This window comes from Meriones unguiculatus, chromosome 20 (genome assembly GCF_030254825.1).
Source record: "Meriones unguiculatus strain TT.TT164.6M chromosome 20, Bangor_MerUng_6.1, whole genome shotgun sequence".
Lineage (NCBI taxonomy): Eukaryota > Metazoa > Chordata > Mammalia > Rodentia > Muridae > Meriones > Meriones unguiculatus.
In genome coordinates this window covers 38,241,609-38,260,075 of record NC_083367.1, presented here as the reverse complement: position 1 = coordinate 38,260,075, position 18,467 = coordinate 38,241,609, and the positions used below count along the sequence as shown (strand labels likewise).

Genomic DNA, 18,467 nt, shown 5'->3' with positions numbered 1-18,467 from the left:
GTAATATGAAAGAAGGTTTATAAGTAATACTTTTGCATTGCTATCAGTTATCTAGGGTTCTAACAGTTCTAAAGCAGCTTCCAGAGTCAGATGCGCATATGGACAGGGCACACAAAATCACTGAAAGACAGTTCTTTAGTCTGTAGTTCTCTTTAATGTTATAACTAAATTGACTATGGGTGTAGATGGCATTTTTAGATAAGCAGAAGTTGAAGGCAGCCTCTTGTAGATGGTTTATTCATTGTACAAAGTTACTTTTAGGATTTGGAAACAGTGCTGCATAAAAATAGGCCTGATCTCTCTCTCTCTCTCTCTCTCTCTCTCTCTCTCTCTCTATCTATCTATCTAATAGACCTGGGGTGCATGGCTCTGTTCAGAGGTGACTAGCAGGTGTGTTTGGATACTGACACTGAAGGGCTTGAGTGGTTCCTAGTTATCACAATTGTATCTTTGGTTTGAGCTTATTTCATTAAACTGATTTTGAAATAAATATGGAAAAGTGTGCTTTACCTATTATAGTGTCTGTTTTTTTTCCTCTCTAGTTTTAAATTGCCCTTCGGCAGTGAAGGTGCTGTCCCCAGAAGATGGAAAAGCGGATATCGTGAGAGCTGCCCAGGACTTCTGCCAGTTAGTAGCCCAGCAGCAAAGGAAACCCACAGATCTGGATGTAGATCTACTAGATGGCTTACTTAGTAAGTAAGAAATGTTTCCCCAAGACACAGATGAAAGTAAACCTGGGTTTTGCCCGCCCTGGTGGTTCATACCTTTAATCCCAGCATTCAGGAGGCAGAGGCAGGCGGATCTTTGGGGTCTAGGCTAGCTAAGCAGTACTACATAGTGAGACACCATCTTGGGGTGGGGAGAAAGGGAGGCTTTTATTGCTGAACCACTTACAGTTCTAAAGAAAAGTCTTTTTTATTTTATTTTGGGTATGTGAATTGGCACATGGGCAGTGGTAAGAATGATTGGTGGAGCACGTTGTCCTGGCCCTGTCTTTACACTGGGCTTTCTTCCCATGCTTTCCTTTTGTCCTTCCCTCCATGTGGGGATTTTGCCATATAGTCATGGCTGAAGGATTTTATGTGAGCGCCATTTCCAGGCTCTTCTGTTAGTGTCTGGACATTGAGCCTGTATCCTCAACCCAGTAGAACTGTGAGTGGTGCTATTCATCAGTCCCCTTAAGTTTCACACTTGTAGCTAGCAAAACTATGGACTTTGATTGTTCTCTGCTACAGGTACCTTCCAGCTGTCATTTCTGTCCACATCAGGGCAGTGAGAAGCAAATCCCCTCCAGGCGCTCTTTCTGCAGTTAATTGGGGTTAGAGGTGCCTGGGTTTGGAACAGTCCCAAACAAGAAAACAAGTTCTTAGTTGAAACTCTTATCTGCTTTAACAATTGTAGTTTTAAATGGTAATTGCCTGCCTTTGGACAGTATCCACTGCTCTTGAAAGACTGGTTTTGTTGAGTTATTTTAAGACTTTTTTTTTTTTTTAAATGAAGATCTGTTAGCTCCACATTTATCAGGCACCTCTCTCTTCCATCTCTCAGAAGAGAACTGCTTTGTATGTAGCAGTGAGTTTGGTTTCAGTGTTTCATATGTGTCTAGTATGAACTTTTTCTTTTTGCTTTTTTTTTAATTCTTTATTAATTACACTTTATTCACTTTGTACCCCCCCTGTGGTTCCCTCACTCCTCCTGTCCCAATCCCTCCCTTCCTCCACCCTCTTCACACATGCCCCTCCCCAAGTCCACTGATAGGGAGGAGGTCTTTTTTTCCTTCCTTCTGATCCTAGTCTATTAAGTTTCATCAGGAGTGGCTGCATTGTCTTCTTCTGTGGCCTGGTTATGCTGCTCCCCCTTCAGGGGGAGGTAATTAAAGAGCAGGCCAATCAGTTCATGTCAGAGACAGACCTTGTTCCTCTTACTATGGAATCCACTTGGACACTGAACTGCCATGGGCTACATCTGTGCAGGTGTCTTAGGTTCTCTCCATGCATGGTCCTTGGTTGGAGTATCAGTCTCAGGAAAGACCCCTGTGCTCAGATTTTTTGGTTCTGTTGCTCTCCTTGTGGAGTTCCTATCCTCTGCAGATCTTGCTGTTTCCCCCTTCTTTCATAAGGTTCCCTGCACTCTGCCCAAAGGTTGGCCATAAGTCTCAGCATCTGCTTTGATAGTCTGCAGGCAGAGCCTTTCAGAGGTCCTCTGTGTCAGACTCCTGATTTGTTCCCTGTTTTCTCCTTCTGATGTTCATCCTCTTTGCCTTTCTGGATAGGGATTGAGCATTTTAGCAAGAGTCCTCCCTCTTGATTAGTTTCTTTAGTTGTACAGATTTTAGTAGGTTTATACTATATTATATGTCTATATGAGTGAGTATATACTGTGTATGTCTTTCTGCTTCTGGGACAGCTCGCTCAGGATGATCCTTTCCAGGTCCTACCATTTACCTGAAAATTTCATGATTTCCTTATTTTTCATTGCTGAGTAGTACTCCAGTGTGTAGATGTCCCACAATTTCTTTATCCATTCATCAGTTGAGGGGCATCTGGGCTCTTTCAAGCTTCTGGCTATTACAAATAAAGCTGCTACAAACATGGTTGAGCAAATGTCCTTATTGTGTACTTGAGCCCCTTTTGGATATATGCCTAGGAGTGGTATGGCTGGATCTTGAGGAAGCGCTATTCCTAGTTGTCTGAGAAAGCGCCAGATTGATTTCCAGAGTGGTTGTACAAGTTTACATTCCCACCAGCAGTGGAGGAGGGTTCCCCTTTCTCCAGCATGTGTTGTCACTTGAGTTTTTGATCTTAGCCATTCTGATGGGTGTAAGGTGAAATTTCAGGGTCGTTTTGATTTGCATTTCCCTTATGACTAAGGATGTTGAACATTTCTTTAATAGCATGAACTTTTAAAGGGACTTTGTCAGAGAAATGATGGGTATTACTACTGGGTGAACTTGTGTAATCCAGTCTTCCCCATCTCCTCTTGGTTTTGGTGTTGGGCTAATCCTGCCCCATTACCAGCTCTGATCTCTTACTTGTCACAGAAGGACTGATCCTTGGAGAGATTTTTGAACCAGAGGAGTTGTGACAGAACTGAGTACACAGCAACTGTTGAAACATGGGTCTCTTGGATTATAGGGCAGCAACTGTTAGAACATGGGTCTCTTGGATTATAGGGTCGTAATTGTTGTACCAACTACTGTGTAGACTTTATTTTCACAGATGAAACATCCATATCTGCCCCTCCTCCAGCCAGGTCTCATGGAAGTGAATTCATAATACAGGTAGAAAAATGTTCATGTACTATTGAGGCCAGGGTCCACCTCTTGTTTCTCTGAATGCTGTTGGAGCTCTAGGGAACATTGAAGACATTTATATGGGTGGCTAGGAATTGGTTTTTCAGGTTCCCTACCAAAGATACGGGCATTGAATGAAAGGAGGTAGATAGATACCTTTTCCTCTTTCTTTTCTTTTTGTTGGTGTTGTGTTTTGTTTTTTGAGATAAGGTGCCACTGTATAGATTAGGTTGCCCTCAAAGTCAGAGATCTGCCTATTTCTGCCTCCTGAGTGGTCTTTGGTGTTTCTTTTTTTTTTTTTAAAGATTTATTTTTTATTAAAGTTTTTTTAAACACAAGAATGTGGGTACTCTGGGAATCTGGAAGCAGCTGTCAAACTCCTGAGAGCAGCAGTTGTGAGCTGCCTGATATGGATGCTGGGAACTGAACTCTGGTCTTCTGGAGGAACACTGTGGGCTCGTAAGCAGTGACCCACCTCTCCAGCTCCAAGATGGCTAATTCTTTATGAGCTTTTTATTTTCTATAGTTTCTCAGTTCTGGGGCCAGTATAAGCAGTTATGTCCCCCAAAGCAGTGTCCTTTCCAAGATGTTAAGAAAAAAGAGGGTTGGGAGAGGAAAAATGATATTATTTTAGAAGATAATCAGCACAGTTGGATGGACTTTTAGGAATTTGCATATTTGGAGTGAACCTAGTTCTCATATTTGTTTGGAGGGGGGTGGGTCTTGGGAGATGAGGTCTCTGAGGGCAATAGGCAGGGAGCCCCAGAAGCCCTTGTCATGTTTGTGTGTAAATGGTACATGTTAATTTCATGTATGTCTTTATTCTAAAGGTTCACATGGTTTCCCTGATCCTGATTTAGTGTTGAAGTTTGGTCCTGTGGACAGCACATTAGGCTTTCTTCCCTGGCAAATCAGATTGACTGAGATTATGTAAGTAACTGAAAGTATGTTGATTCTGTTCCTAGCATTGATCCTAGTATTGTACTAGATCTAATGGCAATACCTCATCTTTTATTTCAGGTGCTTAAGCATGAGTGGCAAAATAAAGGGTTGTAGATGAATTAGACAGTAATGTATGCGATTGTGCAGATGTTTGGTATTGACGGTAATTATATTAGGGGATCATTAATGAGCAATATCTGAGTGCTAGAGTTGTTGCTGAACAGAAAAGGTAGGCGTATACCCAGGCATGATCCTGATATCACAGTGACAGTGGAAAGAGAAGCAAAAGAAATAATGGTGTTTAGAGATGTGAATGAAACGAGGCCTAGGGCTTTAGAGTCTAATGGTTTTAATAACAAAATGAGTAGGCTGGGAGTGGAAACAGCTGGAACCCGTAGCTAGTACTGGAATGGTAATATTGGAAAGTTTGGCCATTATGCCTAAGAGTAGGTCTAAGGAAAAACATAAATTAAAAAGACAGTTGAAGCAGTCATACCTATGATTTTGGGACAATGAAGGGAACAAAATTACTTATATAGAATAGGGTTTGCACACTTCTAAATGGCCAGAAAATAAGTATATTAGATTTTCAGGTCATATAGTATCTTTCTACTTAATCATTAAATTTGCCTGACTCAGCAGGTACAGGTAAATCACAGACATCTCATGAACAAGTATGGCTTTTATTTATAAAAATAAACTGTTAAGTTGGGCATGCCTATTAGTTTTCTGTACCTGGGAGGCTGAGGGGGGGTGGCGGGGGTGGCGGGGGGAGAAGGTTGAGGCCAGCCTCTGGACAAGCCTGAAACCTTGTCTAACAAACAAAACAGTTAAGCAAACAAAGAGTGTTATTTTTGACCCTGGTTTAGAATAAAAGAAAGATTCCCCTCCTCCCCCAGACAGGGTTTTTCTGTGTAGCTTTGACTGTCCTGAAATCTCACTCTGTAGACCAGGCTGTCCTCAAATTCAGATCTACCTATCTGTTCCTTGAGTGCTGGGAGTAAAGATATGTGCCACCACGTCTGGCTAGAATAAAAGAGACTTAACAGCTTTAAATATATTCCACTTCTCCATTATGAGTGGAAAAATACTAGAAATCATCTGTGCTACGAGAATTATTTACCAAGTGTGACTACGAACCCTAGTGCTTTACTAATTGTGGTAAAGCTTCAGAGAGGAAGTGCAGTGACTCCCAAGGTTTTAAGCTGAATGGAAGAATTGTTTTGAGAGGAAATCTCAAAGTAAAGGGAATCCTCACTTAGAAAGGGGAGGTGCAGATGATTTCAAGGCTGTAGACTTTTTAATGGACTGCTTAGTAGGACACACGTATGCAGGGAATTGGTGATTGGATAAGGTTAAAAAATGAAAGAATCACCAGTGTCCTAGAAATGGTTGACCCTGTCAAAATAAAGGATCTCTCCAAAGTACCCTTTAAGAAATGCAAGTTCACTAAAAGAAAAGAGCTATCAAGTGAAGAGGCTTGAGAGCACTGTTAGAGTGTGGGTGACTGTCCTGCCACCTCACTCACTGCACAAAGATGAAAGGGTAAACAGGCTGGGTCGAGTCCATTTTTCAGGCCTGGTTATGCTATGAGAGGCCTGTGTCTATTGTCACCAAGGTTTTCCAAGACCTCCCAGGAACTTCTCAGGTCAGTGTCAGGAAGTTATCTGGAAGGTGGTTCTGAGAGAAGACTGTTAAGAGCAGGTAGGTCTTGTCTCAGCTGTGTAGCTCAGTAATGCAGCTTGGCAAAATTGGACTAATCTATCATTATTGTTATTATTAAGATAGGGATCGTTTTAGGCCTGGCATTTCTGTATAGACCAGGCTGGCCTTGCACAACAGAGATCTGCCTGCCTTTGCCTCTCGAGTGATAGAATTAAAGGCATGCACCACCACACCTGGCTACTGTTATTTTTTTAAATGAGCATTTTAATGTAGAGTTGAGGATTTAAATAGCACAGGTGACAGATACCTAGCACATAACAGGTTGTCCAGTGTACCTGTGTCTATGCATTTGTCCTAGGACTCATATTTTATTGAGTTTTGTTTGTATTTGTGTGCCATCTAGAAGACTAAGACCATGATGTCAGATAATCTGAGATGTCAGGCATCTCAATTCTAAAGTGAGCATGCCAAGAAGCATTCAGTAACATTTGAGACAGCGAGGGTAGTGGCACACAGTGCTTCCTGAAGACTGGTAAATAGGGCAGTTGCTAAAAATGTGGAAGATGGGGGATGCTAGAGGTTTAAGGGGGACAGGAAGCAAATTTTAGGAAGAATGCTATCAAATATCATTTGACTAGATACAGTAGGACAAGATTGGCAACAGAGATTATTATTTTCATTTGATGTTAAGAGACTAGAAGGAAAGTTGGTCACTTTAAAAATTCTTGGCAGTTGGAGGAAGGATAGTAAAGAGCTGTAGTGGAAGAGAACTGTAGGGTCAGGGATCAGGTAGGAGGGTTTTTATAGTAGGGTATATTTGTGTGGGGGGGGGGTTGTGGTGTGTGATGTGGAACTCTGAATGTAAATCTGACCATGTGTTTGACTCTTACATTTTTGAGTATACAAGCCTCATATGAAGATGTACAAAGTAGAGGGCTTTTTTTTATGTCAGTTATTGAAAATTATTTCACATAAAGTACTTGGAGCCCTCTTGTAGTGTGTTCATCATGCCTTTCACATGCTTGTCTTCACAGTGTGGGTGTTCCTGTAGCAGTTGGCAGTGGTTACAGTTCATTGATTGGTTGCTCGCTGTATCACTGTGTGGGAGTGCATGCAGCTCTAGCTGAGCCTAAGCCTGGCTCCCACAAACTGTCCTGGCTTCACTGTGGCCATGTCAAGTTCTTACAGTGAATCTGAGTACATTGTTAATACAGATTTTTTAACCTTAACATAGGTTTCTGCATTAATGCATTGTGAATCTAACACACTGTAAATGACTTTTCTCTTGAATAGAGAAGGGCAGATTATGTTTGCTTGAACTATCTTTCAGTGAGGTTGATAAGAAGATTAAACTATTCTGCAGATAATTTGCTTTTTTCTGCCCTTAGCTTTCTTTCTTGGCTAAGATACCCCCTCTCCATATTACAGTGTATCATCTAATTCCCTTTCGGTTACCCTCTCTCCATATTACAGTATATCATCTAATCCCCTTCTTGTGTTTTGTTTTTTCTTTCCAGCTCTTTGCCTTCTCATCTAAACATCAGTTACGAGGACTTTTTCTCCGCTCTTCGGCAGTATGCAGCTTGTGAACAGCGTCTGGGAAAGTAATGGTCCCTGACTCCGTATTATGATTTCAGGCTTTTGGAGAAAAGGACCCAAGTGACTCTGATGTTTACAAAATACCTATAAAACCCTGTACACACCTAGTTCATATTCCTCATAATTTATCAACAAACACAAAAAAGTGTCTTACTTGAGAGCGAATGAGTGTGTGCGTGTGTGTGTGCATGTGTGGATGAAAATAAATTTATAAATGGGGGCACATTGGAGTATATAGACCTACAGTTCAAGCAAGTAGCAGCAGTGTGTGTCTTAGCAGTGGAGAGATTTCGGGCGTAAAGGCTTCAGCTCCTGCTACTTCCCTGTTTTTGTGGGGAGTATAGGGAGTGAGTACAGCTGTTCTAGTTGTTTTTTGGGGGGAGATAATTTTTGTTTAGTCTTTCTTAATGACCAAACTTTAATTTCTAAGAATAATATATTGAGTTACTGAGGGGAAGTATTCTCATTGTGAGCGGCATTCAGAGGCTCTGGATGTTCACTCGTTGAACTTTGCTCACTTGCAGAGTGAAGGGAACATCCTCAGATTTCCGTCCATTTCATTTCTTCATTACAGTAAACAGTATGACTTGAGAGGACTGGTTTGGTGTCTCTTCTGGGTTATAAAGATCATATTGAAGTATAGAATATAAAACTTTTACATTCTGAATTAGGCCGTTAAAAACCAAAAAGGTAAATAAGCAGTCATCTTAAAGATGCAAAACTTCCGAAAGAACAGTTTGGATTTTCTTATTTGTGTGATGAGTAGTATGGTATATAGTACCCAAAGCATTTTAAAAAATGTTTCCATTATCTTTTTATTTAAAATAGACATTTGTGAGAAGTTACCAAGGCAGCTTTACCTCAGAAGTAACCTGCTCCTCTCAAGTGGCACTGGGATTTTCTCTTCCCAGTTAGTCTCGTGACAACTGCATGAGGGTTAAGTGGGATGGGGGCTTGTCTGAGCATAACTGAACTTGATCTTTTGTGTTCTCTTGTATTACAGAGAACAGCACTGGTTCTGACAGAATTGAATTCTTGACAGGTTAATGGTTTTTTTTTTCTACACTACTAATCTTTGGATAGAAACCATTCTTTATATTTGATGGATAGTTTTCAGAAAACTTTTATCAACAAACATACAAGAGTCATGTGCATTTAGAATAGAGTGGTTTAAATACTAGGCCTCAGAAATCTGAAAAAAATAGCAAAGGAAATGGATTTGGAAAATATGGTCTGGAACTGCTTGTCAGACTCTGAAGAATACATGTTTCAGCTTTGGATTACAAACCCCATTTATGATTTTTAAACTATACTTGAAATAAAATGATTAAAATGAATTTTGGTCCAGTGACATTACTTTGCACTTCAGTTTTTTTTTTTTGTACAAAATTTTAAAGTCTTAATTTATTGCCAAAATTTTGTGTGAAGCTACAATGTATCTAAAGGTTATTAGCGAATTCTCTGTTTCTGTTCCCCTGTGCTGTGTGTGATTTGTATTCCTCTTGTTTTATTCCAACATGGCAGGGTTAATTTAAGGCAGTTTAAGGCCTTTTATAAACATGATAGGCCATTATAGACTATGCACAGCTTTAATAAATTAAATTTACTGGGTCCAATTGAAATAAGAGGATTCAAGGTTTGTTAAAATGAAGTTTGCCAAGTTACCCTTTGGAACAGAGCCAAAATCCTCAAGAGTTGAGTTTTTATACTTTCTTCCTTCTGAAGTGTAACAGCAAAGCAAATCCATAGCACATGACCCAAGACTGTCGTGGCTTTAGGAAAAATTTCATAAGCAAGCTGAGGGTTTTGAATTTAAATCTAAGCATTCAGGAATCGTCTCAGATCAGATCAACTGCCAATGCAGTCTCCACAACCTGAAAAGCACTGGGCATTCTTCAGTTCCTACCACAATCATCCCGAGGTGGCTGTCATCAAAACTCTCTTTGTGCTCCCAAGGAACTTCGTGTCCATGTGTACTAAAGGTTTTCTCTTTAAATTGTTTCTCCTTGACACACTCCACAATGGAAAAGACACCAAATCAAAGCTACTCAACAGATGGTGTGTGGCATATAAAGAGGTTGGAGGGATTAACTTCATGTTGGAGTCTGATTGTAGATTGAGCCTTGAAACTGAATAGTTAATTGTTGGAAGTTGAAAAGCTGATTATAATGTGAATAGCAAATTCTGGTATGTTGTGACTAAGGCTTAAGAATGCCTGTTTCTGACAAAATATTCCAATATTAGTGAACAGTGCCAAATACACTGTGCATATCGGTAATTTCCCATTTGAATGTATGAATGTGTGTTAATTAGCTGCTCCCATCTGTATGAAGGTTGGTCCCATGCTTAGAGTCAGTGAAGTCCTTGTGATGTTTGTTATGCCTGTAGATTTTGGCGACATGTAAATAATGTATACAGCAAGTTTTTATGATTAAGGAATCAAATTTATTGAATTTTATTATTGAAAGTTGAAATAAAGATGTATGAACCAAAAAAATCAATAAAAGAATATACTCTTTTCATGGACTGTAGTATTATGTGAATATTACATTTGGTCTGTACATTTGGGGATTCTGAAGTGTATGACCAGATAGCAATCCTGGAATGCATTCTCATTTTTACCTGGTTAAACATTTGCAATCTTACTTTGCTTTTTATTTAATAATAGAGTGACATTCAGCTCTTTCTTGGTGGGATTGTCAGGTTTCACAGAAACTAAAAGTTAAATTTTCAGTGAACATAGGAATGTTAATTTGAAAATAAATGTAGTGTATCTTTTTAAGAAGTGCTTTGATTTGAAGAGAAGAGCTGCCATGTCTTATGCAGCATAGTGTTCCCTTTCTTAAGACCTCATTGTAAGACACCTTTGTATGCATAGTATTCACCTAGATCCAGGATTCACCAAAGGTCACATTTTAACTCTTCATAGGAAATGCCTTTAACAAAAGTGACCTCATTGCACAATAGTAGTGCATCTGACTCCCAAAAGTGACTGTAGGAGATGGTTTGAAGGAGAACCCAGGGCAGGTGTTAGCCATTACTCAAGATTCCAATCTATATCTGTAAAGTGATAAAATTTGTGGAAACGCAGAATGTGAAAAGAATTTGCTTGAGGCACAGCATATGTCATGAAGAATAATAAAATTTAAACAATTCAGGGAACAAAGAGGAAGACCTCTTGAATACATTTTAGATGACAATCCTTTCAGGACTCTTTTGTACTTTTATTTTAAAATGTGATACCATGCCAGGCTTAATAAAGAGATTCTTTTGAACTATACACCTAGAATTTGAGTTTTTCTGCTTGGTATTTGGTTATTTTTTTTAGATATAAGTGGTGATATCTCATTAGCTATGTGGAAAAAAAGACAGTCCACATTCATTTTAATGAGTATTTAATCTTCATCCAAAGTTTGAAAATTTGTGTTCATTTTTTTAAATTTATCTTTTAACAATTTAGGGAGTAGAAATTAAGTACTAGATATAAAGGAGTGCAAAAAATAAAAATGAAAGGTAATCTCAGCTTTTTTGTTGTTGACCATTCCCTTTCTTTAGAACTAGTTCTGTTAAGAAGACAAGAAACTGGAGCTTAGGAAAGTGAGGAAAAAGAATTGTCAGCTCAAGTCTGTAGGAAATGGGTGTGGTAGTTTGAATAGGAATGGCCCCCTTAGACTCAAGTGTTTGAATGCTTGGCCCCTGGTGAGTGGCACTCTTAGAGGAGACTGTCACCTTGTTGGAGTAGGTGTGGCCTTAGAGGAAGTGTGCCGCTGTGGGGCAGGCTTTGAGGTCTTCCATGCTCAAGCTAGGCCTAATGTCACTTTTAATTCTGCTGCCTCCCAGTCCAGATGTGGAACTCTCAGCTCCTTCACCACCGTGTGTGCCTGCCTGCTTTCATGTTTACCTGCATGACGATAATGGACTAAACCTGTGAAACTGTAAGCCGGACCCAATTAAGTGCTTTCCTTTATGGGAGCTGCCGTGGTCATAGTGCCTCTTCATAGCAATAAAAACCGTAACTAAGACAATGGGTGTCAGCTCAAGTCTGTAGGAGATGGTTAAGTGTCAGGTCTGTCAAGGAGTATGTCCACGGTGGTTGATATAGTACTTTTATCTTGTATGGGTTTGGTTAGAGCTTGGAGCCTGTTATTTTCTAAGTACTCCTAACAATGCTAGTTCCTTAGGCTACACAGGAGCATGTTAAATTCACTCTATTTAATGGAGAAAAGTGGGGGATTGTAACAGTAACCAAGTATTTCTGCAGTAGATTTCAGATAACTTGAAAGAAAATAGGACATCAAGAAAAATGTAAAAGTGTTTATCTGGGGCGGTTGGACATAAAGTTTGTCTAATGCTTTGCGTCTCAGTGGAGACATTTCTTGCCACTTTGATCAAGAGGGCATGACTGTCTTTATTAGAAAACAACGAAGAGGCTAGGCATGCACAGCCCTCCCATCAGAGTCACCCACCCTTAGAGCTGAGTAGAATCTACGGATAAATATGGTTTCTAGAGTTTTGTCTTTTTTTTTTCTTCTTCTTTCTTTCTTTAGTTTGGGGAGGAGTAATACCAGATGTTACCCAGAGTCATCTGTTGAGTGGTTTGGTTTATACTAAACTTTTTTTTTTAATGTGTTCTTTAAAGAGATGAGCCACACTTGGTAGTTAGGCTTAGCTTCTTTTCCAAGTCTAAATCTCTTCCTCTATGTCCTGTCTTACATTTCTCTGTCCGTATGTTTGTGTGTGCCACATCACACTCACACGTGGCAGTCAGAGGGTGGCATTGAGAAGTCAGTTCTTCCACCACATGGACCCTGGGGATAGAACTCAAGTCCTTACCTTGGTAGCAATCACCTTTACGCACTAAGCCATCTTGGTGGCTCCAAATCTTTATTTTCACAACTAATGACTTCTAATGTTCCTCTTGTCAGCAACTTTTTCCCCCTCCTGTTTTCTGTGTGTTAAATTCTTTGCCTTAGCTATAAAATGAACTTGGACTTTCAGTCTTTGTAATTCGTTCAAGTGGTTGTCTATCACCCTTCACTGGTAAAATAGCCCCGAAACTTCCTTTCTTACCACCTCAAAATTCTTGACCTCTTAATTAGTTCTAGTATCATGTCATCCTTTCATTTAGTTCTGTGTGATTCATTTAATTATGGAACTGTTTGCACAGCTTGCTCGTTGGCAGGGCATAGCAACACAGTGACTCGAGATGATGTGTGTACACCGGAATGGTTGAGGGAAGCTAACCATTCCAGTGATTATTGGCACATTTAGTGTGTGTGTGTGGTGAGAGTAGTCATTTTCAAGAAAATCCATTGTGATTCAGTTACCATGCCATACAATAGATGTCTTTATTCTTTTTAAAAATAATAACATGTTTTGCATGTGTGTATGTCTATGGAGCACATGCATGCCAGGTACCCAGGGAGGCCAGAAAAGGCCATTGAATCCCCCAGGACTGGAGTTACAGATGGTTGTAAGCTGCCATTTGGGTTCTGAGAATGGAATCCAGGTCCTGTGAAAGAGCAGCTAATGAGTGCTTGTAACCGCTTAAGCCCATCTCCAGCCCTACTTTATTCTTCATGACTGAAACTTTGTGCCCTCAGACAGTCTTTGTCCTCCCCAGTCCCCACTCCACCAGGCTAGCCATCACTTCACTCTATGCTTCTCTGAGCTAAACTTTATTTGTTAATGGTTTTATTCAAAAGCTCTTGTCTCTATAACTTAAAAAGATACTTTTCTGCCACAGAATTTCTCCCAGCTCTTTGAAGGAGTATCACAATTTGTTGTGTGACAAAACTTTCCTGAGGACACACAAAATACATGTCTACTCACCACTAATAGGGAATCTGTGACAGGTCAAAGTACAGATATCACCAGAGTCCAACCTGGTGAACCGTAGGTTTTATTTTTTTAATGAATTTTTTTATTATTACAGTTCATTCACTTTGTATTCCAGCTGTGGCCCCCACCCTTGTCCTCTCCTAATCCCACCTTCTCTCCCTCCCTCCCTCATCTCCTCCATGCCCCTCTCCAAGTCCACTGATAGGGGAGGACTTTCTCTCCTTCCATCTGACCCTAGCCCATCAGCTCTCATCAGGGCTGTCTTTCATAGTCTTCCTCTGTGGCCTGGTAAAGCTGCTCCCCCATTAGGGGGAGGTGATCAAAGTGAGCTCAACTTTTATATACTACATGTAAGTGAGATCATGCCACATTTGTCTTTCTGTGTCTGTTTCATTTAACATAATGGCTCCTATGTAATCCACCTTAGCATAAAAGTATTACCTTTGTGCATTTATACCACATAGATTGGTTATATATCTTACTGTGGCTAATGAACATGATGTCAGATGTCTCAGTGCATTCATTTCCTCTGATACATGTCTCCTGGTGGGATTCTATAGTACTTTGGCTTTCATCATGCTTCTGTTATTCTGCCACCAACATGCAAGGTTTTCATTTCCAACACATTTCATTTTCTCTCTCTCCAAGCAATGTGGGCATTTTAGCAATGTTGATTACTCCAGTCTGCTAATTTATTTGTATCTTTTAAAAATTATTTTCTTTTATTTTTATTAATTACAGTTTATTCACTTTGTAGCCCAGCTTAGCCCTTCTCATCTCCTCCTGATTCCACCCTCCCTCCCTCTTCTCCTATGACCTAACCCCATTCCAATGATAGGGGAGGTCCTCCCCTTCCATCTGACCCTAGTCTATCAGGTCTTATCAGGACTGGCTTCTTTGTTTTCCTCTGTGGACTGGTAAGGCTGCCTTAGGTGAAGATGATAAAAAAAAAAAAAATTCACAAATCTTTTGCAGTTTCCAGTGTACATATCTTTTATCTCCTTGTTGAACTTTTATCAAGTATTTACTTTTTGTAGTTTTGTAGTAGGATTGTTTTTCTGGATTTTCCTTTGACAGCTAATTGCTGGTGTGTGGAAACACTGTTAATGCTTTTATGCTTTTATGCTGACTTAAACAGGACAGGAACTTACTTTGTTCAGGCATCAGGCTTAGTATTTGTTTAATTAATGAGAATCTAAGGACTCTTTGAAATCTAATTTGCCAGCTTATAAAGTTAGCCTGAATGTTACTAAAACCAAATCTATACTTTTGTTATTTTTCTTTTTGAGATAGGGTCTCATTATGTAACACTGGCTAATGGGCCATCTGACTCACAGAGATCTGATTGCCTCCCAGGTGCTGAGATAAAAGGCTGGACACAGCACCTGTCTCTAACAAGTCCTTATTCCATTTAACACACCTTTCTGCCTGTGAGTTTTTAAATATTTCTTAGTTTCTATACTTAATTTATTGGAATTTATTATTTACTTCTTTTTCTAAAACCTTGAGTCCCAGAGAACCATAAGAATTAAGTGTTTAACCTGTCTGCCATGTTTCAGTTAAAAAGTTAGTTTATTTTGTCTGCACTTTCCTATCACGATTCATGATTGGAAGCAGTCAGGGTAGGAACTTGAAGGCAGTAGCAGATGCAGAGGCCATGGGGAGTGCTGATTACTGGAAAGTTTGCTTCTCCTGGCTTGGTCATCCTGTAGAACCCAGGACCACCAACCCAGGGATGGCACCACCCACAGTGGTCTGGCCCCTCCCACACCAAGCACTAATTAATAAAATGCTCTACAATCTTGCCTGTAGGCTGTTTTGTGGAGGCATGTTTTTCAGTTGAGGTTGTCTCTCAGATGACTTTGGCTTGTGTAGAGTTAACATAAGAACTAATCAGCATATTCACCTAACCCAAAATATCACCGTGTTCAAAAGACTAAAGAGACTGTCTGCAATTTCATTTTTATTCTCTTGAGTCATTGTACCTTTCAAATCTGTTTTGTTAGAACTGTACATGCCCTGACCCCCAGTTGTACCTTATTGTTAGATTGTGATAAATTTCTCTTTTCCAAAACTGGCCTTTTCTACTTGTTATGATCAGTTAGGTCATTGTTTTGTTTTCCTGAACTATTACAGTAGCCCCCTGTTATGGGCAAAATTGTATCATACTTCTTGTCTAATTCTTATCCTGAAGCAATTCATCCACCCCACCTTCTTTAGGAAGTGTTATGTAGAAATAGAGCCTGTAGAGGAGTAATTGAGGTTAAATAGGTCATAAGGGTAGACCTGGAATCCAACAGAATTGGTGCCATTTGAAGAAGAAGATGGTATGCTAGAGCTGAAGGAGGTAGCCATCTGATGCAAGTCAAGAAGAGATCCCTCAGCTAGATGGTGCTTTGATTTGAGAGCTCCAGTCTCCAGAAAAGAAAACTTGATCTTTGTTTTATACACTCAGTGTGTGGTATTTTGTTGTGGCAGCCCGAGGAGACTAACATAGCTCTCAGTGTTTATCCCACCTATCTTAGTTACTGTTCTGTTGTTGTGAAGGGATGACCAAGGAAACTAGAGAAGAAAGCATTTAATTGGGGCCTTCTTAGAGTTTCAGAGGGTGAGTTTCACAGTGGGGAGCATGGCAGCGGGCAGGCAGGCATTGTGCTGGAGCAGTAGCTGCGAGCTTACATCTTACCCACAGGTTGGAGGCTGGGTGGGTGAGGATGCAGAGGGAGGGTGACTGACTGGGAATGGCATGGGTTTCTCAAGCCCCAGAACATACTTCATTGGCACACCTCCAACACCACACCTAATACTTCCTAAACAATCCACTGTCTGGAAACCAAACATTCAGGGACCCTGCCTCCAATACAACAGAATACCCAAAAAATGGCTGTAGCCGTAGTATAATCACGCACCATTTGCTCTTGTTTATGATACACTGCAACTTTGGTCAGATTATTAGATTTAGTAGGAATGCTCTTTCATTTCTGCCTGTTAGAATCCTTTACCTTTCCATTGGACAAGGCTGTGGCTTCTCTGATGTCTTCTCCATTTCTCCCAACTCGATGTAGCTTTGTGTTCATAAATTCTGCCACATAGAATTTTCCCTTTTTTGGCCGACACATTTCCCCTGTCTGACATGCAATAGTTTCTCAATGAATATTTTAATTCATTATGGGTATATATATATATATATATATATATGAAATTTGTTGTTTCTAACTCCTACAGTATTTAACAGTGTAGGGAGTAAGTTTAAATTCTATTGGTGCCATTAGGACTCCTTGTTTGTGTTACATAATGCTTTGTAGAACAGACCTTTAATGTAATTTTCTTACAGACTATTTCCTCTAGTCCATTATATCAAGGAAATTCCTAAACTGTACATTCAAGTCCAGGCACACCATACTTTCCGAAACATTGGTTTCTCACTTGTTTAAAAGAAGGAGAAGGAAGGGAGAATGCCCTTGAGAACAAGAGACTGCTCTGAATGCTGGCAGTCCTAGTTAGCCTTGACACACAGGGGATGAACAAACATCAGCTGAGGCATTGCCTCCGTCCGATTGGCCTATGGACACTCCTGGGAGGCATTTTCTTGAATGCTGCCTGATGGCGGAGAGCCTTGCCATGCCTGAGCGCTTAGCCCTGGGTTAGATAATGAAGTTGTCAGAGAAGAACAAACAGCCAGTAAGCAGCGTTCTTCTGTGGTGCTGTAGGCTTCAGTTCTTGACTCCAGGTTCCTGCTTGCCTGAGCTCCTGCCTTGACTTACCCCGACGATATAGACCCGTTTATATAGACCCCTTCCTTCCCAAGTTGTTTCTGGTCTGTATTTCACACAGCCACAGAAAGAAAACTGGGACAGCAGTATTGATATAATTGTATGCAAATTCTTACTTAGGTTTTTGTTTTTTTTTTTAAATTAGTTTGTTGTTATTTTTCTTGTTTTTCAGATATTAGGTCATGCAGTCGGCGAACACAGCTTTAACTCGTCTTTTTTTCCTTTTTAAATTCATCTTTCAAGTGTATGTTATTGACATCCAAGTTGTTTTCCTCCTCATTTCCTGTTTGTGTTCAGTCTCCCCCGACTCCACCCTCCTCCTGACCCCCACCTCCTGATCTTCCTGTCCATCCGTGAATCATTTCTTCTAATGCTTAATGTTTATGACCTACATTTTTAATTCATTTTGCTACTTTGTTCCTAAATAATTATTTATTCCTTTTGCTTACTACATTTTTCTTTTACCTGTCTTTATTGCTATTTTATAGCTTTTAAAACTAAGAAATATGCCAGACGCTGTGGCCCATGCCTGTAATCCCAGCACTCGGGGAGGCAGAGGCAGGCGGGTTGCTATGAGTTCAAGGCCAGCTTGGTCTATAGAGTGAGTCCAAAACAAAAATATATATATTTCTTTTTTGTGGTTTTCTTGAGACAGGATTTCTCTGTGTAGCCATGGCTCTCTCCTGGACTCACTTTGTATATGAGGCTGCCATTGAATGCAAAGGAAACTCACGCCCGACTCATATATTTTAATATCTAACTTCTATTGGAATTTTTAAAAGTATTATTTATTTATTATATATACAATGTTCTGTCTGCATGTACACTGCATACCCAGAAGACACCAGATCTCATTAGAGATGGTTATGAGCCACCATGTGGTTGCTGGGAATTGAACTCAGGACCTTTAGGAAGAACAGCCAGTGCTCTTAACCTCTGAGACATCTCTCCAGCCCCTTTATTGGAATTTTTGTAAGTATCTGTCAGTCTTGATTTTTGTGTTCTCTTATTTGCCTGAATTGTATATAAGTTCATTTGTTTGCTTGTTTGCTTTGAGACGGGCTCTACTATATAGCCTGTGCTTGCTCAGATTCGCAGTCCTCCTCTGCTAGCCTCTGAAGTACTAGGATATATGCGTGTGCCATATCTGTTTCTAGATTTTAATTTCTTTTGATGTGTGCATTTTATTTTATATGTGTGTGTTTCTGGTGCCTGTGGAGGTCAGAAGAAGGAGTCAGATCCCCTGCAACTGGAGGTACAGACCATGTGGGTACTAGGACCAGAATTCAGGTTCTTTTATAACAGGAGCAAATGCTCATACCTCCTGTGCCATCTCGCCAACCTCTGTTGTTAGT

The 18,467-nt window shown here is 40.1% G+C and overlaps 1 protein-coding gene across 2 annotated transcripts in view; it reads left to right on the top strand.

Moving 5' to 3' along the window:
* Nus1 (NUS1 dehydrodolichyl diphosphate synthase subunit) overlaps positions 1 to 10,024 on the top strand; it is a 28,068-nt gene extending 18,044 nt beyond the window's left edge. Inside the window, exons 3-6 of one of the 2 annotated variants that reach the window (XR_002476000.2) lie at positions 543 to 692; positions 3,219 to 3,280; positions 4,123 to 4,222; positions 7,417 to 10,024. Coding sequence is in view for 1 of the 2 variants with exons in the window: in XM_021628052.2 (XP_021483727.1) it covers positions 543 to 692; positions 4,123 to 4,222; positions 7,417 to 7,507 (341 nt within the window). In the remaining variant the exon portion in view is untranslated. The remainder of the gene's footprint in view (positions 1 to 542; positions 693 to 3,218; positions 3,281 to 4,122; positions 4,223 to 7,416) is intronic. The other variant, XM_021628052.2, reaches the window with a different exon arrangement.
* Positions 10,025 to 18,467: the final 8,443 nt, after the last annotated feature.